Genomic DNA, 25213 nt, shown 5'->3' on the forward strand with positions numbered 1-25213 from the left:
AGCGTCTGAGTGTCTGAAGATATAAATGAGAGGATGACAGTTGAGAAGGGGGGTGATTAAGGGAGTTCTATTGGCGGGAGTTCTGAGGGAGGCTGTTGGTTGGTTTTGTGGGTTGGATTGGATTAGGCTGGTAGTGAGACAGGTTATTGACGACTAGTAACATAAAGAGTAACGCATCTGATGAAACCATACGCTTGTTAAACTATACCTTTAAGTAATCTTGTTATTTCTGTGTATATAAATAAATATTTCTTGGTTTACCTAACGCCTGATCCTTGGCTGGGTTTACACAGACCAGAAGGGTGGGCAGGGCATATACCAAGGTTGGGAAACAGTATCAATGGCGGCAGCGGTGAAGAGATAGTGTAACATCATCAGGTATCCAGAGCAACCCAGGGCTATATGCCTTATAGGCACAAAGATACAGGGGGGTTGTGGCCTGCAAGTGCACCCAGACACAAAGTATCAATAGGCCTGGAGGAGACTAAGGCACAGTCTCAAGGCAATATTGAATTACTGGGAGTGACTGGTGCTGCTGCTTAGCAGTGGGATCTTGAGAGATCTTTGCTAGAGCAAAGATGAGAGAACCATTTAAAAACCAGGACCCAGAGGTGGGACTGTGACAAGGCGATAACCACAGGCGGGATCCTAGCAGGTGGTGGCCTGAGGTGGGATCCTGACAGGAAGGGTCCTGAGAGACGCATTGACTCCCCCTTTACCAAGTGGCTCTCAGGATGCTTCAAGCACGTCACCGCCCCATGATCTTGAGCCGGTTGCTAAGGAGACAATTCTTTCGGACGAGCCATTGGAAGCACACCCCCATCACCCCGCTCTCGATGCCGTGAGAAGCAGACAGGACAGAGGCAGGACTTGCAAAGGAGTCAGAGATTATGATCTAAAACTTTCCCTACTTAAGACTGCAGCTCTCTGGGTTGAGCTGCTGAGTCAACTTTCTTCACACGTTGCAGAGCATGTCTAGAGTGCAGTTAGGGAATTCTAGTGAGCTAGCTTAGAGGTTTCTATGAAGCGCACTGCTTTTGATGTATCCATTACTTTAATAAAACAAGATTTAATTACACCTGCGTCTCAGCCTCGTGAATCCCGCTCTGAACAGTACATCAACTGACTTAATGTTGCTTCCTCCCTGCTAAAACAAGATCAGCACAGCACATGTCTTCTTTCTATTATTTGGGCAGGTTGCAGGTGTTGCCACCACTCACCATATGCTCAGAGGCACATGTGACCAAATTCTTCCAAGCTACACAGGAAGTGGATTGGACTGTGAAAGACCAACCCAAATTGTGTTTTCATTTTGACAAATTTGTAGGGCAGTCCAATATCTCAGAGAGGAGGTCAGGTCTCCTGCTCCCCTGGTACATTCACTATAGCTGCGCAATTTCCCTGCTTTTTAAAGTTTGATAGAAATACCTGTTGGCTATAGGTACATTCTTAAACCGCAAGGTTTTTTTGCCTATTCATGAATTTCCCTGCTTTTCAATCCAGCAGGTAAGAAATGGGATCCTGTGCAAGTTTGCTGAGAATGGATTGATCATTTGCATGCTTATTGAGTTCAGTGGGATTTACTCCCCTGCAATCATGCTTAGGATAGGTGAAACTGATCATGGGGATGGGGAGGGGAGGAGGGAGAGGAGGCAATGCAGAAGGGAGGACTGGGATGGGAGCAGGCAGGAGGGGGAGGGGAAGAGGACAGGTTTGATCATTTGCATGTTTATTGAATTCAGTGCAATTTACTCCCGTGCAATCATGCTTAGGATAGGTAAAAGTGACTGGGGGGAGGGAGGGACCGCTGGAGTGGGCAGGGGAGGAGAAAAAAGGAAGAGGGGAGGGGAGGAGGAAGGGAGAGGAGAGGGGGAAAGCAGGTCTGATCATTTGCATGCTTATTGAGTTCAATGGGATTTACTCCTATGCAATCATGGTTAGGATAGGTAAAACTGACCATGGGGGAGGGAGAGGAGGGGGGAAGGAGAAGAAGGGGATTGCAGGGGGGCAAAGGAAGGTGAGGGGAGGGCAGGTTTGATCATTTGCATATGTATAGAGTTCAATGGTATCTACTTCCCTGCAATCATGCTTAAAATAGGTAAAACTGACCATGGGGAGGAGGAAGGGGAGGGGGAAGGGGAAGGGGAAGGAGGGGATTGGAAGGGGATGGGTAGGGAGGGGCAAAGGAAGGGGGAGGGATGGGCAAGAGGGAAGGGATAGGAAGGAGGAGAAGGGAGGGTGGGTTTGATCATTTGCATACGTTTTACGTTCAATGGGATTTATTTCTGTGCAATCATATTTGAAAATGGAAATGGACTGCCTTCAAGTCGATCCCGACTTATGTTGACCCTATGAATAGGGTTTTCATGGTAAACGATATTCAGAGGTGGTTTTACCATTGCCTTCCTCTGAGGCTGAGAGGCAATGACTGGCCCAAGGTCACCCAGTGAGCTTCATGGCTGTGTGGGGATTCGAATCCTGGTCTCCCAGGTCATAGTCCAACACTGACCTGGGAGAGGGGCAGGGAGGGGAGGAGATTGGGTGGGTGGGCACTGGGTAGAGGGGAAGCCCCTTCTTTTCCAAACGGAAAACGTGAATAGTATCATTGCTTTTCAGCCTTTCCCCCACCTTTTTATTCTACAGCAGGCACATGTAGCCTCCCACCCAAATTTAAACCAAAGCTGACCCTGGCCACATCCACACCAGGTCTTTATTTCACTTTGGACAGTCATGGCTTCTCCCAAAGAATCCTGGGAAGTGTAGTTAGTGAAGGGTGCTGAGAGTTGCTAGGAGACACCCTGTTCCCCTCAAAGACTTCAGTCAGAGTGGCTCACTGTTAAACCAGTCTGGCCACTGAAGCTCTCTCAGTGGAACAGGAGTCTCCTCTCAGCACCCTTCACAAACTACACTTCCCAGGATTCTTTGAGGGAAGCCATGACTGTCTCATGTGAAATCAAAGTCTGGTGTGGGTATGGCCCCCTGATTAGCCAAGCCCAGCAGCTGTGAGTCTGGCTTTTAGAACACTGACAGTTGGTTCTTACTGAGCATGCCCGATGTTATCATAGGGTTCCAGCCAAAATTTCTTAAATTAATTAAAAATCAGCCAGGCATTTTTTTTAACTTTTAAACTGCAGAAGATGAAGGTCAGAGTATGGGGCAAGGTCAGTATTAGGATTATAGGTCCTTTGTGAACATGGCTGATTTTTAATGAATTTCAACAGATTATGAAAACTCTCAGAGAAAAAAGTCCAAAAGGGCTCTGGGGTTTTCTCTCTCTCTTTTTACACTTTGAACTGTCTATTCTCTCTGACTGTTTTGTGTATCACCATGAAAATTGAGAGGGTTGTTGAGCAAGCGTTTCTGAGTTCAGGACTATAAGTTTGTAAGGTTTTGTTTTGAAATGAGCTTATGGGAATCATCAGAATGGCATGGGGAGTATTTTCCAATTAACATTGCAGAATGTGAAAAATCCCCGCTGGCTATAGTATACAGCCACTCTCTTGGCTATATAATCTAGGACAGAGCAAAAATAAGATACCTTTAATTATCACACATGGAACTCCCCTCCCTTCCTCCATTACTTTGAAGTAAAAAAAATATCTAATTATCTGGTCTGCTCTTTATATAGGACAGGACACTCATATATCTATATATTCCTTTATAAAATGCTTTATACTTTCACTCTATCTATCTGTCTATCTATCTATGTATCTATCTATCTATCTATCTATCTATCTATCTATCTATCTATCTATCTATCTATCTATCTATCTATCTATCTATCTATCTATCTATCTATCTATCTATCTATCTATCTATCTATCTATCTATCTATCTATCTATCTATCTATCTATCTGCGTGTATTATATTTTTCTATCTACCTACTTATCCAACCAGCAAAAACAAACAAATAAATAATAAAAAAATCTATTCAGCTTCTCATATTAAATTGTAACTCAGATATTACAAGAGACAAGAAATACTAGACTGTATCCAATTGTGTCCCTTTGCAGACATAAGGCTCCTTGATTCCATGGAAACTTCCATCAGTGAAAAGGGAGGAGGTGATTTTTGCTGACTCCCCCTTTCATCTGCACACACCCTGCACTCCCAAATCTGTTCAACAGGGTCAGAGGACCCTTTGAAACAGTATGCAGATGAAATGGTGAGCTTGCAAAAATCACCTCCTCACTTTTTGGCTCATGGAAGTTCCACTGGATCAAAGAGGGCATCTGTCAGTGGGCACAATGTGATTTTTGTAATTGTGATTTTTAAAAACAAAACAAAACTATTGAAGCATTGTTGAATTTTCCTAATAATATGTGCTTTTTGTGTTGTGCGTTAGCAAAGTGAGATCTTATGTTATGGAATGCTTTATGGTTCCTGCAAAATGAGCCATGTTTCATGTACACGGTATTTATTTGTTGTGCTGCATACTTTTTTTGTGAAGAATAAAGTTGCAACTGTTGATCATTGTTTTTGTTGCAATTCATGCCATATTTTTTGTTTTCGTAATGTTTGGTTTCAGTCATTTGTTGAACCAAATGTTTTTAAAACATACTGTGTTATTTTGTGGTTCTATTCACAGAGTATGTTTATGTTGATTTTGCTGTATCTTCAAAGACAGAAAATGTTAACAAAATATTGTATACAGGGGGAAATTATTGGATAAGCGATGCACAAGAATTATAGACAATGTCATATGGCTTACTTGATTCTTTGGGTTTTGGTTTATCTGAAAAAGAAATGATAAAGAATAACAATCCCTCAGTTTCTTCATATAACTGCTAATTGAATGTTAAGGTCACTAGCCAAAACAGTGTACCACATGAAGAGATAACTTATTGTTAGTTTAGAGCTGAGAATAATCTGTTTAGATGTCTAGCTGATTGGCATTGCAAAATAATTTATTTGCTTAACACTGTTTCCTCGCTCACCATCACAAAGCAAAAAAGCTAATTAGTTTCTATTTCTTAGCCATATTCAGTCAGTTACGAATAACTTCAAATGCAAAGGCAGCTCTAAGAAGCATCGAGCATGATGGATTCCTAATGTTAATCAATGACATTTCTCTTGAATGGAAGGCCAAAATATTTTCCAGAGATTATTTTATTTCTGTTATCAGCGGTTCACTTCACATAGCCAATGCTGAAAGGAAAAGGTCACCATTGCAATTTTTGTTAGAGGGGGCAATTATCCAAAGCAGGGGCGCTTAAAAATGCAGGTGGTGCCATTTTGAGGCAGACACAGTCAGTCCTCTCTCAACTTGTCTGGATTCCAAATAGGGCTTGTAGCCTATGTCAACAAACATTTGCAGCTGGAAGTTGTGGGGTTGGCCAGCCCCATAATTCCCTAAATGGAAACAACACTCTGTGAAATGCAGGTGAGATCACATGGGCCTATCAAACATTTACAGCTAGGGACTGTAGGGCTGGCAATGGTCCTCTCCTGGCCTGTGCAGAGCTGTCTTGATGGTTCCCTCCCCTCCATCTGCTTTTTCCAAGACAAAGACCTTTTTTTCTTGAGAAAGAGTGGGAGTGGCAGAGGGAGGGAGACATGGAGCTGCTCACATGTTCATTTAATACTTGAAAAACCCTTTGACATTTTTGCAGTGATCAGCTGAACACGCTGAACACCCAAGATGCCCAACAAAGGAGGTGCTTGCTCAAGACAGTTTTCTGTGGTGAAACAGAACTTGTGACTATTCCTTCCCATGATGACAGACCAGTACAACACATCGTGAACAAGTAATGTTATTTTGGAACAATTTTCATGAATGCTTTTAGTATTATGTTACAATGTCAGGACACCTTGCTGTCTCACTATACAAAACTGGAGACTTTTCCACCTCTGAAACAATCCTGTGAACTTGTCTTATTATTTAACAAGAACAAGAAATGTGGACTTGGCTGTGTGTGGATTTAGTGAAGTTGCTGGTTTGGTCACAGACACAGCAATTCAAAAGCTGCTGGGAGGGAAGGGAGGAAGAACCAAAGATGGCCTTGGCCATCCAGAGCAGAAGGTGGTGGTGGGGATAGCTCCAGGGTTGGTGTACTTTGCCTCCCATTCCAGGAATATGTCAGAGAATGGGAGGGCTGTTGATCCAGCACATCTCCCTGCACATCCCCAGTATATCTCCTTTTTGCCCCCTTCAGTATCAGTGTTTCAACTTTGGAGGTGCATTGGCTGTGGACCTTTTTGCTGCATCGTGAAGGTGGCATTGGAAGTCTGAGTACAGATCTCTCTCTGTCTCTCTTTCTCTCTGCCCTCAGAGAAGAAGATCCGACAAAACCTATGCTCAACAAAACCCAGGGATCGTAAGACTGCAGCGTAATATAGCAGGTGGCTATCAATATTGCCCCTTTAATTGGGATCTGATGTTGTCAGAAGAATTTTGATCATTCCACCATATCATTGTCATCATCGTTTCCCACCAACTATTTTGGCACACAGGTCAACACTTTTTTAAAAAGGCGATATCATAGTCACAGCAGCTGAAATTATAACTTTGTTTTTTTTGTGCCTGGGGTATTTATTTTGTATTGCTCTGAGTAAGCAACTGTTGCTGTGTCTTTTATGTGTTTTGAGTTTTTCCTGTTGTACTGATCTATTATTTTCTTATTTTGTATGGCTTTGCATGCTGCCTTGGACATCTAAATAAAATGGTGGTTAAGGCTGCAACCCTATACCCACCTACCTAGCTACACTGAACTCAACTTAATACTATGTAGGCACGCATAGGATTGTATTTTAAGACCTTTTTAAATATAAGTAAAGAATACTGAATATGTCACATACAGCCCTTTTATATTACCTTTTTTGTTATAGTGTCTCATCATTGAAAGCATTAATTCTACACATTAGATCAGTTAAAAGAGCAACATCAAGTGTTCCTGGATGACACTACTTGTATGGATCAGGCCTGGTTTCAGGACCGAATCAGCCTAGGTCATCCTGACGGATGAGAGGGAAAGGGAAAGCATGACCCTGTTACTCTTACTCGATCTCTCAGCATCTTTTGATACCATTGACCATGGTATCCTCCTGGATTGACTGAGAGGATGGGTATCAGAGGCACTGTACTACAACATTTCTATTCCTGCCTAGGCAGGCGAGTCCAGAGAACAACATTAGGAGAGTGCATTTTGACTCTCTGGAGCTTGTCCTGTTGGGTTCCACAGGGCACCATTTTGTCCCCAATGTTATTTAACATCTATATGAAGCCATTAGGAGTGGCGATTGGGGGTTTGCGAGCACGCTGATGACACACAACTCCATATCTCCATAACATCTGAATCAGGAAAGGCTGTGCAAGCTGTGCACTGGTGCCTTAATGCAGTGGTGGACTGCCTGAGGACAAATAAACTGAATTCAAATCCTGAGAAGACAGAGGCTCTGTGGATAGGTGGTTCCAATGTGTGGAAAACGGGACAGTCGCATGTTCTGGATGAGTTGCTGTCCCTCTAAAGGAGCAGTATGTAGTATGGGGGTACTCCTGCTTATATCTATGTCATTACAGGGTCAAATGATCTTGGTGGCTAGGAGTGCCTTTACCAGCTTGGTACTGCCACCTATGGCCATATCTATATTGGGATAACTGGAGTCCATGTACTGGTAACCCTGAGACTGGATTATTGCAACATGTTCTATGTGGAGCTGCCTTTGGGCCTGGTTCAGAAGCTCTAGCGGGTGCAGAATGCAGTGGCTAGACTGCTGATGAGGGCAGATGGCTGACAGTATGTGGCACCTTTGCTAAAAAGTCTGCACTGTCTGCCCATATGCTACTGGGCCAGGTTCAAGGCTCTTGCACTGATATACACTGCCCTGCACAACTTGGGTCCAGGTTGTCTTAAAGCTTGCCGAAATTGTTACATTCCAACCCAATCACTGAGATCATTTGGAGGAGTACTACTAGCTGTCCCCTGTTTTACAGAGGCCCAACTGGCCTTAACCAGCTTTTAAGATGTTTTAAAAGATGTTTTGTTCTTAAGATTTTTTAAAAGATGTTTTGTTTTTAAGATATTTTTAAGATAATTTAAGATTTTTTTTACACACACAAAATGTTTATTGATCCATCAACCATTATTGATAACATTTTTTATATATGGTTTTAGTGTTTTATCACTTGTTTGCCACCCTGGGCTCCCTTTGGGAGGAAGGGTGGAGTACAAATTTAATAATAAAATAAATGTATAAATAAAAAGTTGGGCATTTGGTGCCGCAGAAATTGAATGGATTAAATTTTGTCACTGCATATAGTTACACAGAAACTGAAGTTCATCAGAAATGCAGTCTAGACAGTTTAGACATTTGATAGACAGGAACGTATACAGAGATAACTAAAGAGACAAATTCAAGATCGTCCACTTTTTAATGTGATTTTTTTTTAAAGAGTTCCTATGGCACTCTCCTTAGATAACATCAGCTTCACTGAGTTTCTTTTTACCTTGCTCCACCACCTTCAATGGCTTATCTTCTTTCTTTTCAAGCAATCCTGCAAAACAAAGATAAGGTTTATGTCACACTTCCAGTCACAAGAAGAGTGGCTCATACCAGCTTTCCCAAAGCCTTGAAAACTCTACTTCTTATCTGAAAGCAACTGACATTACTGTGATATTGATCTGATCTAACTTTCTAATAAAAGTTATAAAATTGTAGAGTTAAACTATTTTTGTTTACCAATAAATCTACAGGAAGATTAAAGCCTTACACAGTTGCAAAATAAATCATGAAATGTCAGCCTCCCAACATAATCATTATAAATCCTGGTATAAGACTCTAAGAACATAGAAAGTTGCCTCAGTACTGTCTACACTGACTGGCAATAGCTCTCCAGGACTTCAGATAGGGAGGGGGCATTCCCAGCCCTATCTGGAGATCCCAGGGATTGAACTTGGCACCTTCCCCTAGCCACACTTCTTGCTGATCCCCCTTTTTTAGTGCTTTGACTGGCTGAAATATGTTCTTGACGTATAATAATAATGTCGCTTGGTTGTCTTGATAGAGAGATAACTAAGTCTCTTGTTCCCTCAGTGCTAGGATTTCTCCTTGCAATGGAACATTCTCCCTTCTCCTGCCCCCGTGCATCTCCTCAATCTATGCTACGGGCTCCCCCAACCCCCTGGAGTAGCTTTGGGGAGAGTGCCAAAGGGTATCCTCAACATGGGAAATGACCTTGCTATTCATGATGTTCAGTAAGGGCTTCACATTCCCCAGACAGAAGATAGCTCCCCTGCCATAACACGCCCGCTGAAAATCAGGCTTGCTTTCGCAGGCTCCTACATGAACTACCAGCAGGGATGAGTTGTGTGCTTCGGGATAGACTCTAGCTTAGATTACCTCAGAGGCTGGAAAAGTTACTTTTTTGAACTACAACTCCCATCAGCCCCAGCCAGCATGGCCACTGGACTGGACTAATGGGAGTTGGAACTTTTCCAAGCTCTGGATTACCTGATGTGTTGCTTGTGGCAGACCGAAGAAATATCCCATTGGTCTTTCATGGCCAGCTGTGCAGTTGCATGCCTGACACAAAGAAGGCTCCATGTCAGTAGCAGATGGTAGGGTGGGGTGGCAGTGCTCACCGAACTTCCCATCGGTTGTATCACTGCTACTTAGTAGGAGATAGAGGGGGAGGGGGTGGTGAGGTCAGCATGGCATGAATGCACCGGAAGAGCCAATCCAATGTTTGTATTGCTGCATTTGTACTGTGCTGACCTCACAGCAGCTTCATCCCTTCCACTCTGCCTCCTGGTAAGCAGCAGCGACATGACTAACTGGAGGTCCAGTCAGCCCCGCATCCCCACCACACTGTCCACTACTGCTCCAAATGTACTCAACTTCTGGGGGCTGGATTAAGGGTCCCATGCTACAATACATCCCAAACTGAGTTTCCAGGATTATTAAAGTGCATGGAGACCAGTCCACAATCCCATCCTCCATGCACCCTTGGCCATGGACCCATCCATGTCCTATATATAACAAATATTTATTTTACCATAAAATTTAAACTACATTACTGACCTGTAATGGCTGTGTGTGGATTCGAACCCTGGTCTCCCAGGTCTTAGTCCAACATCTTAACCGCTACATCACACTGGCTCTCACAATGCTGACAAAAGCAGCACTAATGAACTCTTAGGTTGACAAGAGGAAATACAGGACCACCCAGAGTTGGAGAGCACTTTTCCCTTTCCTCTCAATGAAAAGGGTGCAGGAGCGCAAGCAACAGGAAAATAATAATCAAAAAACACCCACACAAAAACACAATTCTTACATATGCCAATTATTGACTGTGAGGATTTCCTATTCCATACATGACAGTGCACAGCTATAGCAGAAACGTATTGGCTGCTGTTGCGGAACTGGAACAAAAAACAGTCCAATGAGGACTGAGTGTGTTCTGTGTGCATGGAATACTGACAGATGGTGGGAGGGAGGGGCATAAAAAAAGGATGACTGGATGGTTGGAGCACTCCACATTGCAACATCTATGAGGTAAAATACTGGTGCATGTCAGGGTTTTTTCATTTCAGGTGAGAAAGTAAGTATGTAGGCTTGAGGTGTATATGCATGTAGGGAACTATGTTTTATGGTATACTAAATTTAATGCATATTTTGGGGGAAATATTAAACTATTACATTTCAGCATATAATATAAATTGTGGTTTATGAGATTCTGGTACTGTCAAATAAAAATAAATATTGAACACGTAATTTGTTCAAATATTCTATATAATGATCATATTTATAACCTACCATATATAGATATATTACATACCTGGTATATAATACACCATACATAACCAGCTCTCCACTTATGGAAAGATACCAATGGGTAAGTAGGGGGTGGAGAATGCAAAGGGTGCTCATCAACTGTGGCAGAAAATAATTAACCTTGCTGCTTATTTAGTGGCTTATGAGCTTCTATAGTTGCAGTAAGATAAAAATAAAAAGTATTTGATGAAATCTCACAGCTATGGTATATAATAACTAGACTAGAAAACTGGCTCACTAGGATAAAATCAGCTTAAAATATAATCAGTCCACATACAGTATATTTGAGGTGTGGACAATATTTTAGGGGAAAAACACTTTTGAAACATTTATAGTTCATTCAAATTGTAGTTTTATGTAATAGCTGCAATTCAGAGTTCTATCCATGAAGCAGTTTCCAAAAGAATTTACTGGGGTGGTAGTAGTAGTAGTAGAATATTCCATCGACTGGCACTTTGTACCATGCATGCTAAGCAGTTACACCTCATTAGAAGAGAACTTGACCATCTCTGGCTCTCTGTGGCTGTGCAGATGCAATTGGGCACAGTCAAACATGTGAACATGGGAAGGGGCTGTTGCTCAGTGGTAGAGCATCTGCTTGGCATGCAGAAGAGCCCAGGTTCAATCAGAGCTTGAAAAGTTACTTTTTGAACTACAACTCCCATCAGCCCCAGCCAGCATGGCCACTGGATTGGCCTGTTGGGAGCTGTAGTTCAAAAAAGTAACTTTTCCAAGCTCTGGGTTCAATCCCTAGCATCTTCAGGTAGGGCTGGAAAAAGACCCCTATCTGAAACCCTGGAGAGCCACTGCCAGTCAGTGTAGATAATATTGAGCTAGATGGACCGATTGTTCTGACTTGGTTAAGACAGTTTCCTATGTGCAGTGGCCACTAAAGAAGTCAAGCAAAAATGCTTCAATCGAAAGATAAGCAGTAAATCGTTCCATTTCAAACTGGCTCTTTAGTCATGGCCACAGTGCATACATTATTATTAACATGCCTTTAAAAATCAGGCGTGCTGGATCGAGAAAAGTATTGCAATGAATGACAGATTTGCTTGTTTACATAATTTATAAATTGCTTTTTAACACATAATGCACAGGGGGCCCATGGTGGTTAGAATCTCTTCTAAATTATTCCTAGCCATGTTCTCCATTTTGATTGACTGGTTAGTCACTTGTTTTATGATACACTCCATAGTGTTGAGTTAATTTTAAATTTTAGCTTAGAGTTAAAATAGGAAAGCATTATTTTTTATAATTTTTACCCATGTCTTACCAGGTACTTTTACCGGGACATCCTTCTTTGGGAGCTTGGCTGAAACAAACACACACACACACACACACAACACACACACACACACACACACACACACAAGGTCAGATAGTTGGTTATTACATATTTGGAACAGCTATATCAGCACGTTTGGAGAAAGCAAAGTTTGGAAAATAGGAACATATTTACCAGTTTCTACTGGCTTTTCCTTCTTGTGTGGTTCTACAAAGTAAGAACAAAAAATAGTAAAATTATTTCTGCATTTTGGGGTTCATAGAATAATAGAGTATTAGTACACATTACACAGAATGGGATGGTAGATGGAGACGGCCAGATTCTCACTTGTACTACTTCAGTATGCAGGTGGTAGGTAATATTTTGAATGCTCCCCCACATAACCAACTCCCACTCAATTAGCACAGGAGTGAGCAGGACATGAAAAATCTATGCTGGTTTACTAGATGAAGGGAGTTGGCAGCTTTGAGAAATCCCTAAACTGAGTTTATTGATGGATTAACAGTAACCTAATTAGGGATTTGGGTGAACATACTAGAACACATTTAAGCGCTTCGTTGGCTGTAATTCAGGGATGGGGAATGTTTTTCAGCCTCAGATCAGGGGGATGCCAGTAGTAGGCACGGCCACAAGAAAAGTGGGTGGGGCCTGGGGCAAATTGGGTCAATTAATGGATGTGACTTTTTACTGTTGTACATAGGGTTGCCTATCTAGTGTAGAAAACAGTGTTCAGTTTTTGCCCTGAGACTCTGGTTTTTAGGGGTCTTCTCCGGGTCTCCGGATGACTCACCTTAATGTCTGGACTCTTAGCTTTCATTTTTTTAAAAAAAATATGATTCTAGGTGGTCTGGTTCAAAGATATAAACCAAAATGTCTGCCACTACCCCCCCCTTCACTGGCTGCTTTAATCCCCGCCCTTTCAGGGTTTTAGCCAATAAGTGAAGTCAGGGTTGTTATTGACAAGATTTGTTGACCTTCCCCCCCAGGCAATGAATAGCTAAACTCACAATTTCCTTTTCCTTCTTGTCTCACATCAGGAATTCAGTAAATACTGTATATAGCTTTCAGCAGCGTAAAGAGTACTTTCTCTGTACAGGATTTCTATCTTAATTTCCAATCAGAGAATTTTTTTTTTGTTTGAGTGGTATGCTCCAAGGAAGTTTGGTCGATGTTTAATGTATCATGCTTAATGACATCACTAGCGCCCACCCCATGACATAACTAGGGCCTGCCCATATGACATCATTAGGACACACCCCCATGACATCACCAGGGCCTGCCCCTTATGACATCACTAGGATCCGCCTCTAAAATCTCAGGGTTTGGGATGCTTCTGACTTGGCAACCCTAGTTGTACAGTAGGCTGGAATCACACAAAAGTTAAGAGGTTTGTACAGCCACTTACTCATCTCTTCTTCCAGGCAAACAAGAGGCATTATCACAGTTCTAGGACACACTCCAGCTAGCACTCATGTAAAAGCACTCATGGAGCAGCACCAGAGAGAGAGATGGCATGGGGAGAGTCCCAAGGGGCAAATAGAGGCACACAGGGCCGCATATAGTGGCAGCTTCCCAAGCCTGAAGTTTCTCAGCCCTGTTGTAACTGTTTCTGTACATTGGTCTGAAATTCTTCTTCATGAAATCATCTTTGATTAACATCAACAATGTGAGCACTCCTATTAAATTACAGTGACCGAGAAGAATCGAGATAGGCAAAGTCCATTTTGAGCAGGCTTCTGGATGATCCCAACCTGCCCTCCATTGCACTGGGGAAGGAAGGGGTCTCACTGCTTCCTGCTTGTGAATAATAACTGGCAAGAGAGGGGAGGGTTTGGGGATGTCCTCTGAAGATATGTTCACATAAGCTCAAAGAGTTGGTGAGGCAATTAGGGAGGTATTTGTCCCTCCCTATGAGAAAAGCCTAAGGTTCTCTTCTAAATTCAGGCAAGATTTCAACTAATAACTTGCTAGATATCATTAGGAAAGATACTGAAAATAAAACTGCCTATATCATAATGCCGTTATATAAACCTATGGTGCGACCACATTTGGAATACTGTGTACAGTTCTGGTTGCCTTGCCTCTAAAAGGATCTTGTAGAGCTGGAAAAGGTTCTGAAAGGGGCAACCAAAATTATCAGGGGGATGAAATGATTTCCCTATAAGGAAAGGTTGTAGCATTGGGAGCTTTTTAATTTAGAGAAAAGGTGAGTAAGAAGTGACATGATAGTATTGTATCAGAATTATGCATGGCATGGAAAAAATGGATAGAGAAAAGTTTTTCTCCCTCTCTCATAACACTAGAACTTGTGGACATTCAATGAAGCAGAATGTTGGAAGATTCAGGACAGAGAAAAGAAATAATAATAATAATAATAACAACAACAATAATAACAATAAAAATTATTATTATTATTATTATTATTATTATTACTACTACTACTACTACTACTACTACCTGCCCTTTAACCAGAGGTCCCAGGCCGGGTTACAACAATTTTAGAACACATAATTAAAACAGTTAAAAGCAACCTAAACAACATCACAGGACATAGGGTTGGTCCTAAAAATATACATCTCAGGTGTCAAAGGCCAGGGTAAAGAGGTATGTCTTCAGCATTTGCCAAAAGTTGTATAATGAAGTTGCCAGACACACCTTCATTGGTGGGGAGGGAGTTCCACAGCTTAGGGGCTGCCACAGAGAATGCCCTCTCCTGGGCTACCCCCCCGAGCGTCCAGTACTGCTTCATGCAGCACATAGTTAAACAGTGAAATTTGCTCCCTCAAGAGGCAGTGAAGGCCACCAACTTGGATGGCTTTAAAAGACAATTAGACAAATTCATAGAGGAGAAGGCTGTCAGTGGCTACCAGCCATTATGGTATGCTCTGCCTCCATAGTCAGAGGCAGTATGCTTCTCAATACCAGTTCCTGAAACCACAGGAGGGGAGAGTGCTCTTGCACTGAAGTCCTGCTTGTGGGCTTCCAACAGGCATCTTATTGGCCATTGTGTGAACAGGATGGTGGACTAGGTGAGTCACTGGCCTGACCTAGCAGGCTCTTTATATGTTCTTATGTTCTTAGATCAGAGCTCAGATCTTAGCCAGTATGCTAGAGTGGCTCTGGGATACCATCCACAATTTGAAATACAAGCTAAATAGTGATGGACTAAGTACTTTTCTTAGAATTTCCAAGCAGTACATCATTTTTACAAATCAACCAGTTTCCACCAATCTTAAAATATGTTTGGCAACAGGCATGTCCTTTAAATATCCTCTTTAGTTAAAAACAGTGACATTTTACATTAGTTTAAGTTAAATTAATTTTAAGACATCAATATTATTCCTGTACCTTTGATGTAAATTCATTCTTATTGTTTGGTGAGATATGCTTCAAATTTCTTCTCATAGCTAGCTTGCTCCCCCTAGCTGATTCATGCAGAAATCTCTTTTAAAGAGAGTTTTGGACAGATTCCTATACATACACCTACATCCACAGTATAAATAGCTTGAGGAAACTAGATTATGTTGCTGAATGAGCTCCAGAAATTCCATAATATATTCCAGACACTGAAATTCCATGATGCCTAAATGTGCTTTCTTGGAAATAGTAACATTGGTAGGACTGCAGTGGATACCACAGTAGGGGATCTGTCAGCTACTGCCATGAGCCTGCATAGCAGTGGCCAGGGCCATGAGGTACTCTGGGAAATGTAGGCTGGGGTAGCCAACATGGTGCCCACCAGATGCCATTCAATTCTACCTCCCATCAATTCCAATCAGTATGATTAATAGTCAGAAAAGCAGAGTCTAGATTGAGGCATTTCCTTAAAATCCTTTAATGAAATTTTCATAGGAAATCATTAACAAGGCAGTTACTTTTTCTCCAACTCTCATTCCTGTTCCCTGTTCATTTATAAGCCCATTTGGGTTTCTCATTGAGTTGAAAGCCACAAATGATGGGTCTCTAAATGCTTTACACTTCAGAGTTTTTTATGCTTTGATTTTTTTAAAAAAAATCCTGTGCCATTGATACAATTTAAAATTAGATAATCCAAATCTTTTCCTCTTCTGCCTGAACATTTTGCTGCAGCTTGGGGTGTCATAGCTCTGCAGAATTCAGCTTTCAGCTTAATGTTTAATTCTTGAAAATATTCGCATTCAAATAGCTACACACGTCACTTCATAGTTTCTACACAGGAGATAATAGCTTAGGCTGCAATCCAACCTTCTGGCTGGCAATAGCAGAGCTTGATGGAATGGCATAAATGCCATCACATCCACAGCCTTGCCCAGGCTGGGCCAGGATCAGATCCATTGCCATCATGTAATGGCAGCAGGGCTGTCACCAAATCCAGCAGAATCGGTGTCGGCCCAACCCTTTCTCCTCCTCTCCTTGTTTCCGCTGGCTACCACCAATTGGCTACCACCAATGCTTGGACGGGCACTTTGGAGTGTCCTTTGCTGGCGGGACTTTCCTACAACCAGAAGCTGATGAAGAAGGGACACTTCCACCTCATCCAAATCCCCTCCAGTATGATATTGGGATTGCTCAGTTAGAAATGTTGTTTTTATTGTTCATCCTAGCAAACCATATATCTTACAGCAGACCCATCAAATTGCCACTAATTCTAGCTTATTTTTTATTTTTATTTTTTTTACAAAACATTAAAAACATATAGTTTTGCATACCTGCTGCGTGCTTATCTGCTACTGAAATCCTGGAAACTTGAAAGAAAAAGAAAGATAATTTGTTTTCCTTGTGTGTACTACAGTGGAATTTTGTATTCTAAATAGTAGTTGCTTCATAATGTAGATGTAATTCTGCTGAAGGATGTCTTCATTCAACTGAGAAATGCTAATACAATCCCCTTAACATGCTTTAAGTACTGGTTTTATATTTCCAAAGGAAATATACACTTCATAATTGAGGGGCTTCTTTTAAAAAACAAGGATTTATACGTTGTCAAGGAGTACTCTGTAGTTGTTTCATGCGAACCTATCAAGGGAACAAAACTATTACGATAACTTGCAACGCATTTGTCAACTCAGCAAAGACTATCCAAGTCAGTAAATGGTGTGCTAATGAAGTTCCTTCTGACACTCTGTGGAATGGTAAAGTCTGGGATGAAACTGAGGTTATCATACTTTGGACACATAATGAGAAAGACATGATTCACTAGACAAGACAATAATGCTGGGGAAAACAGAAGGGAGTAGAAAAAGAGGAAGCCAAACAAGAGGTGGACTGATTCCATAAAGGAAGCCACAGACCTGAACTTGCAAGATCTGAACAGGATGGTTTACAACAGATGCTATTGGTGGTTACTGATTCATAGGGTCACCGTAAGTTGTAATCGACTTGAAGGCTCATAACAACAAAGGCTGATTGCCTCTTTCAATTTCTCTCTGTATAAAAATGTTATGGTTAGTATTGGATTCATCTATTTGGTGATTAATAATGCAGGACTTTTAAAAATATTGTTAATATCTTATTGTGTTGGGTAACATTGTATTTAGCATTTTGAATTATGAATTAGCCTATTGCCTTATGAAGGTTATGTGATGTATATTTCTTGCCAAAACTATAGTAAATCAAGTACATAAAATTCAATAACATGTCTGCCTTTTCTTAGCATGTCAGTGGAAGCAATATATATAGTTCTGTTACATTTCATTCTGGATTAATTTCATTCTGGATTCATTAGTTCTGATACATTTCACTTTGAGTCTGAGTGCAGACATTAGCTTTCGGGGGCTATAACAATAATGATGCCTCACTTCAGAATTTGTTGTTGTTGTTGTTCCACACTGTATTTGTCCTGACCACATAGAGGACAGATGAGAGGAGGTCTTTACACAGTGCATAGTGAAATTATGGAATTTGCTCCCACATGGTGCAGTGCAGGCCACCAATGTGGATGGCTTTAAAAGTGGGTTAGACAAATTCCTGGAGAATAAGGCTATCAATGGCCATCATGCATTATTTAATTAATTGTTTATTATTTTTATCCCACCTTTCCTCTAAGGCAGCCTTTCCAGATGTTGTTGGACCACAATTCCCATCTTTCCTGACCATTGGCAATGCTGGCTGAGGCTGATGGGAGTTGTGGTCCAACAACATCTGGAGGCACACTGGTTGGGAAAGGCTGCTCTAAGGAGTTCAAAGTAGTGTACTTGGGTCTCCTGTCTCCATTTTTCACAATAACCCTGTGAGGTAGGTTAGGCTGAGAGGCAGTGACTGGTCCCCCAGTGAGCTTCATGGCTGAGTGGGGATTCAAACTCTGGTCTCCCAGGTCAGAGTCCAACATTCTAACCATAACACCACTCTGGCTCTCACCTGTATCAGAGGTGGTATTCTTCTGTATTGTGGAGCACAAGTAAGGGGAGGGCTGTTGTGCCCTGGTCCTGTTTACAGCCTTGCCATAGGCTTCTGGTTGGCCACTGGGAGAAGATGACGGGTGCTCTTGCCAGCCCTAACCTCGTCACCACCCTGCTTCACCCCATCCCCATCCAGGAAAGGTGCATTGACAACAATGTTGAGATGGGAGCTCCACAGCTCTGCCCCACCATGGACTGCTACTGCTTAGCGGTCAGTAGACCAAGTTGCCAAGCACCTTGTGAGTTTCTGAAATTAATCCCAGCAGGTGCTCTTTCAATAGCTACAAAACAGCTGGAAAATCCTGGACTGTTCTCGATAGGGGAATAATTTTCTGCTGCCCCTTAGCTAAGGCTGATGTCATCTAAGTCTGTATGTCTGTGAAAATTAGCAGGGGGGGGAAGCTTGATAGTCAAAGTAAGACTGAATCAGAAGCAGAAAAGAAACATTGAGCTCTAGAAAACACCTTTGGGTAGGCCTTTCTCTCTGGGGATAACGTGGGGCAGTGATACTGCTTGTAGGAGTTAAGCTGTGAGTCCACCTAGGTTCAATTTGTATTTGTAAATAAGCCCAAATATTACAGAAACACCATCTTTAGTGATTTCTTTTTCCAAAACAACAAAAAGAACAAAACCCCAACCCTGGATAAGCACTGCCACTGGAACTTTCACACTGCTGAGGAAAGAGGGGCACACATAACATTAACAAAGGTTTTCCATTCTTGACTCAGACATTTGATATAATTCATGTTAGGAGCTCCAGACACATACATTTAAAGCACATTCAAAGCACATTATTCTCCAGAAAGAATCCAGGGAACTGTAGTTTGCCACTCACAGGGCTACACTTCCCAGATCCCTTGACAAACTGTAGTTCCCAGGATTCTTTGGAGGAAATAATGTGCTTTGACTGTGTTTTAAATGTATGGTAAATGTGTGTATGCAGTTCTCAGTAACAATAGTACACTTATTTTTTTTACCCTATATAGAGCAAAAGGAATATTTACTTGTATAACCCAGCAGATGGTGCTATGATGCAATTAAATGCATTGTAGCCAGAGAGGATGATTAAGTCCATTGAAAAATAAAGCAAGATGAAATAATGTAATCATTTACCTGGTGCTACTTCTTTTACAGAAGCTGGTTGGGCTGCAGGAGCTTTTGCTGGCTCTTAAAATGAAAACAAATTAAAGCAATTGCTACAAAGCATTCTATAGCAAAAAAAACAGAGAGATCCTAGAAAATTGCAGATGAAAAATATTGCCCTTAGCATATTTCGTATAGGAGAGCAGAGAAAGATTATTAAAAACAAAGTGCCTATCCGTATTCTACTCAGTCAAAGGCATGGAAAAAGTAATGAGCAAAAATGGTTATTTGGAATTACTTGATAATTGCTATCATTAACAAATGTGATTTTATTGTTGTGTCATTCACTATTGCATTTTAGTAGTAATTTTGTTAGCCACATGCAGCATGTGCATAAATAGCAGAAATCGTTTAAGGGAGATTTTTTTTCCTCAGAAGGAAAACACAGAGTCTCTGTACTGAGTTTCCTTTCTTTCTTTCTTTCTTTCTTTCTTTCTTTCTTTCTTTCTTTCTTTCTTTCTTTCTTTCTTTCTTTCTTTCTTTCTTTCTTTCTTTCTTTCTTTCCAGGGTTTATGAATCCAGAATAAAAGTTACTACTCCAGGCTGTTTTCTGAGTATCTAGCATAGATAAGAATCACCACTGTAACTTTTATGTACCATGTATATACACTAGTCTATACTGCGAAATCTGGGTGTGGATTTATATTGACATTGCAAAGCTCATGTTAGATGCATGTTAATATAAATGGGGATGTGCATCCTATTTAGGACCACTAGTGTTGTACATTATTAGAGTTAGATGAGAGTATATCTCAGCATGCCTACTTACAGGAAAATGACCATAAGATCCACGTTAGTACCTTCCTCCCTTCCATAATGCAGAAGACACGTGCTAGGGTACTTCCAGATGGGTTGTTTATTTGCACAAAATTGGGTTGTTATCCCACACTTTCCATCACGTTTCTTACCAGACTTTTTGCGGTTAGATAAGTGACAGAATAACAACCTCTAGCTAGCAATGTCATATAACCTCTGTATGAACATATCAAAATGAATACTCGGGACTATTCTCCCAGGTGCAAGATTTCCTTCCAACCAGGCTGGCCCTATCCTTATGTTGAGTGAGGCAGTTGAATGGGTGATGTGAAAGGGCAGCATATTCTTAGTTGTTCAGTTTATTATTGTTGCATTGTTATTGTCAGGGAGATGACAAAACACCTGTGGGATTTTCTGCCTCAGTTGCCAAAATAACTTGACTGGCTTGGGTTGGGGTGAGGGCGTCATTTGCAGAATGCCTTGGGCTGCCTTTGCCTTCCATTTGGTCAAGATAGAAATATAACATCATTGGTACTTGGTGGGGCCAGTGCTAATTGCACAATCCTATGCATCTTTGCTCAGAAGCAAGCCCCACTGTGTTCAACAGGGCTTACACCCCGGTTGTGATCATCCCTGAAATTATTATCCCTGTATAAATAATGCATCTTCTGGAAAGGCCTTTTAGGAAAAGCCACTGGTTTCCTATGTATACCCCACTGAAATGGCAACTGAAGAACAGCCAAGCTTGATGAACTGCATCCTATATGTTTAAGACTCATATTGATTAATTCAAGGGTTTGACAGTCTTTGAGCCATGTTATATACAGAAGAGCGCAAATGAATAAACTTTCTCAACTGTTGTATCCAGCTCTTGGCCGCAAAGAAAATATTCAGCTAAGATCACAGTTGACATTTATTTTCTATGAAATCTCTGTTTTTTCAAGACATTAGATGATGATGATTTGAGAAAGGGAGGCAACAACAGTAACAAACAGGAATGTGGAATTGGAAATACAGAGTGCATTGATTTAGAATGGTTCAGGCAGCTGAAGTCTAAACATGCCATTTTAGTATTATAAATGGTGTTGCCACCTCCTTATTTACATCTTCTTGCAATGTTATAGTACAATCCTATGCATGCCTGCTCAGAAATAGGGCTGGGGGAGAAATTTGATTAAGTTCGATTTAAAACTGAATTTATCAGATTTGCAGTTTCCGAAACAATATGAGAACCAAAACACAGCCACCCTTTGAAATTTGCACTTAATTTTGTGATGCAATTCTCCAATCAAGCAATGTTTACAAAAATACACATATTTGGGGAAATCTGCTTAAAAATTGATATATTAGAGAAACTAACATATAATGTGCATTATATTAGAAGAAAGTGCTTGCAAAAAGAGTATATTAGTCAAAACTGCCTACAAAAATCTGTTTATTAGGAGAAATACACACTGAAATGCTGAAGAATTTTCAGTAGGATTTTAAAAAATATATATGCAAATTTCTGCAGAAATGTAGAGAATTTAAGAGTGGAAAAATGAGAAACTGAGAGATCCTACAGAAGTAAGCTGCACTGAGCACAATGGAATTTGCTTCCAGACAGCCCTGTAGCTAGCCTACAGGCCTGCTTCCAGGTAAGGGAGTGTAAGAACAAACTGTTTTAGTTTGGGTATATTAGAAAACCAGAGCTTGGAAGATTACTTTTAAAAAGTAATAAATTACAGTTACAATTACACAGTCCAAAAAGTAGTAATTACCATTACAATTACAATTGCTCTGAAAGTACCTGATTACTTTTTCTCAAAAGTAATCACTACAATTACATTTCAGTTACTTTAAAAAAAAAATGCCTACAAGGTTCTGGCCTTGGCTGTTGCCCATCTAAGTAGCCTAAAACGACATTAAAAATAAACACACACATGCAGAGGTAGTAGAATAATTCTTTTTATCCATAAGATAGCAATGGTGGTCTCTCCACTGGTAAGGGAGGTGGGGAGGGAGGCAGAGGCCACTACCCAGATGTTTGCAAGTCAAACCAAGTGCCACCACTCCCCACTCAGCCAGCAAGCATAATCTCTCTCACTTAACCACCTCCCAGACCCTGCTCTGCATTGCCAGGGACACTCACCCAAGCAAACATTTTCCCCTGAGATGCAAAAAAGATAAAATACTGCAAATGCAGCACAGTAGTCAGAGAGGGTGGTGGAGGCCACTTTGTGTGCCAAGTGCAAACACAGCATTCACACACACATATACACACACATGTTGTCATCTTTCCCCTCCACAGTTCTTTATCTCCATTCTGCTGCTGCCTCCTCCTTTATCCATGTTCTTGCCCTCCAGCTCCTTTTTCCTTCCACTCCATTCTTCACCACCACCACCCAGTTTTTTAAACAATTGTTTTCTCCACTCCACCCCGTTTCACTCTCCACCTCCTCCCTCGTCACCTCCTACCCACCCACAGAGCATGAGGGAAGAGCAACACTGCACAGAAGCCCAGTTTGAGACACATGATTTTCATCCACAAATCAGAGCAGCAGAAGATTTCCCCTGCTTCTCCCCCCCCAGTTAATGCCCAAAAGTAATGCTGGAAACATTACAGTTACTCCACAAAAGTAATAAAATTACTCCTAGTTCTATTACAATCAAAATGTAAAGGAATTACCCACTCATTCCTCAAAAAAGTAATGAATTACAAGTAATTAGTTACTTGTAATGAATTACTTTCAAACTCTGTTGAAAACTATCATTTGGGCGCACTGGAACAAGCTGTTTAAAACTGGGCTGGATTAAAAATAGGATGTACAACTGTAACTGAAAATTGGGCTTACTTTTGAGGTCTTTTGTCAAAACAGCTTTCTTATCTGTAAGATAAAAAAAGACAGGCACACGAATCAGCAGCTATATTGTACTGAATGGCGAATGCTATCATATGTGTATATAAATGATTTAATAATACAAAAAGTTAAGAACACATTTTAATTCTTCACCCTTCATTTTAAAACACACCACAACTTCAGGTAGAGAGATAGCCAACAGGATTTATTTGACTGTCAACAAAGGAACAATTTGCAAGATTCCTATTAAATGCCCTTTCTTTGATCAAAATCAGTAAAACACCTAGAAATTTCAAGGGGAAACTCATTTATTCTTGGGTGTATGTACATTGCTCTCTGAACTAAAAATATTTCTGGGTTAATCTGCTGCCTCTATTAGCATGTTTTCTTGGAATAACTTCAAAGCATGCTAATTACCACATTGAGATGAAATTAATCATAAAGCAGCTTTCAGCCATGGGGGTCTGCTGAAGCATTCAAGTAATGCTTTATAGTTGCCAGATATGGAAATTTAAAAAGGTGTCACTTGTAGTTGATATGAATCATTTATCACAATAATCTGCCATTACTGGAAGCTATAAAACCTGAATACACAGGCAGCAGATGCGATCTACAATTAAATACCTCAAGCTCCCTTGCAAACATTCTGATATATTGGGATGTTTTAATACATTTTAGATAAAGAATATATTTTAAATATATTCTTCATAGCTGTAGTTTATACAATTATATTTCAATGCTGGCCTGTTTTCCATACTTAATATCCTGATGCCCTAACAGGGTCAAATAAGGAAGTGATGAAATATTGCATGAACCCCTAGGAGTAATACACATGTGTGTGTTTGTGTGTGGTTATATAAGAAAAATCATGAAGTGTTCATAAACACAATGAAAATACAACCACCACATTTAATAACCTTCACTTTAAAGAGAGATAAAAGCAAAACTCTGTATCACAAATAAGACTGAGGAGTGTTTTTTAAAATTAAAAATTAAGAGTCAGAATCAAGGATAACTTGGTATCCTGGTCCAAGTTGTTTAGGGCTATAAATGTGAACATCAGAACCTTGGCTGGGTAGCTCACAGGTAGCCAGTGCAGGCCTTTGAATACTGTAATATGTGTAAAGCTAGGTGAACATATGTAGGGGTTTAAACACATAACATAAAATTCCCTTGGACGCTCAGGAAAGGCCACACTCTTTTTTCCTCTCCATTTTAATTTACTTTATTTTATTTTTATGTACTTTTAAATCCTTTCTTCCATCACCTACTCCTAGGTATTCCTAGCTATACGTTCAGTATGTGATCTGTTCCTTATTCAATGTGCATAGTACCTATTGAACAATCAGGATGTTAAGTTTTCAAAATTGGGCCAATAATGAGATACAACTCTCTGAGCTACAACTATGAAAGGAGCTTTGGGTATTTAATTGCAGATCAAATGTTTATAATGTTGCCAGAGTTTTCAGTATGCTACATGATGATTAAATAATTATATCTCATTTCTCAATCCCTTGCATGTTTATAAAGTTTTGGAATTGCTGTTTCTGTTATTCCTGTGCAGTGCTTATGCACACATACCGGAGAATGTAACTGAATTCACATTCTGGCCTCTGCAATGCTGTTACTTAAACAAGGTGCATAAAGGAAATCAAGGCCTGGACACAGAATCTGATCACCTTTTGATGAAAGAATCAGTAACTCACTAATTCACGCAGTAAAGCTGGAGTCAATATGAAGGGAATCCTGTACCAGACCAAACCCCCCCCCCCAGACCAGGATTTCTTAAAATAAGCAGTACTAAATAGTGGAACTGATTTCTCTGCTAAGAAGAATGGTACATTTCAAAATAAAAACAGTCTTTTTTAAATAAGTGAATTATAAAAAAATTGCAATCTAGAAATAGCAGCAAGAATGGCATTGTCTTGGAGAAATGCAAGTCACTCATCCTTTGTCCATTATTAGTGGATTAGCAAAATATCCATCATTTTGGCATGTAGGGGGAAGAAATCAAATACTGCAAGTAGCCCTTCGA

The 25213-nt window shown here is 40.7% G+C and overlaps 1 protein-coding gene across 10 annotated transcripts in view; it reads right to left on the reverse strand.

Moving 5' to 3' along the window:
- The window catches only part of TRDN (triadin), a 276609-nt gene that overhangs the window by 65077 nt on the left and 186319 nt on the right, over positions 1–25213 (reverse strand). For all 10 annotated transcript variants that reach the window (XR_009762235.1, XM_061623737.1, XM_061623734.1 and 7 more), the window contains 7 exons: positions 23173–23205; positions 19553–19606; positions 16751–16786; positions 12237–12269; positions 12051–12089; positions 8448–8495; positions 4713–4736 (listed from right to left, as the gene is read on the reverse strand). Coding sequence is in view for 9 of the 10 variants with exons in the window: in XM_061623737.1 (XP_061479721.1) it covers positions 4713–4736; positions 8448–8495; positions 12051–12089; positions 12237–12269; positions 16751–16786; positions 19553–19606; positions 23173–23205 (267 nt within the window). In the remaining variant the exon portion in view is untranslated. The remainder of the gene's footprint in view (positions 1–4712; positions 4737–8447; positions 8496–12050; positions 12090–12236; positions 12270–16750; positions 16787–19552; positions 19607–23172; positions 23206–25213) is intronic.

The sequence above is a fragment of the Rhineura floridana genome, chromosome 4 (assembly GCF_030035675.1).
Source record: "Rhineura floridana isolate rRhiFlo1 chromosome 4, rRhiFlo1.hap2, whole genome shotgun sequence".
NCBI lineage: Eukaryota > Metazoa > Chordata > Lepidosauria > Squamata > Rhineuridae > Rhineura > Rhineura floridana.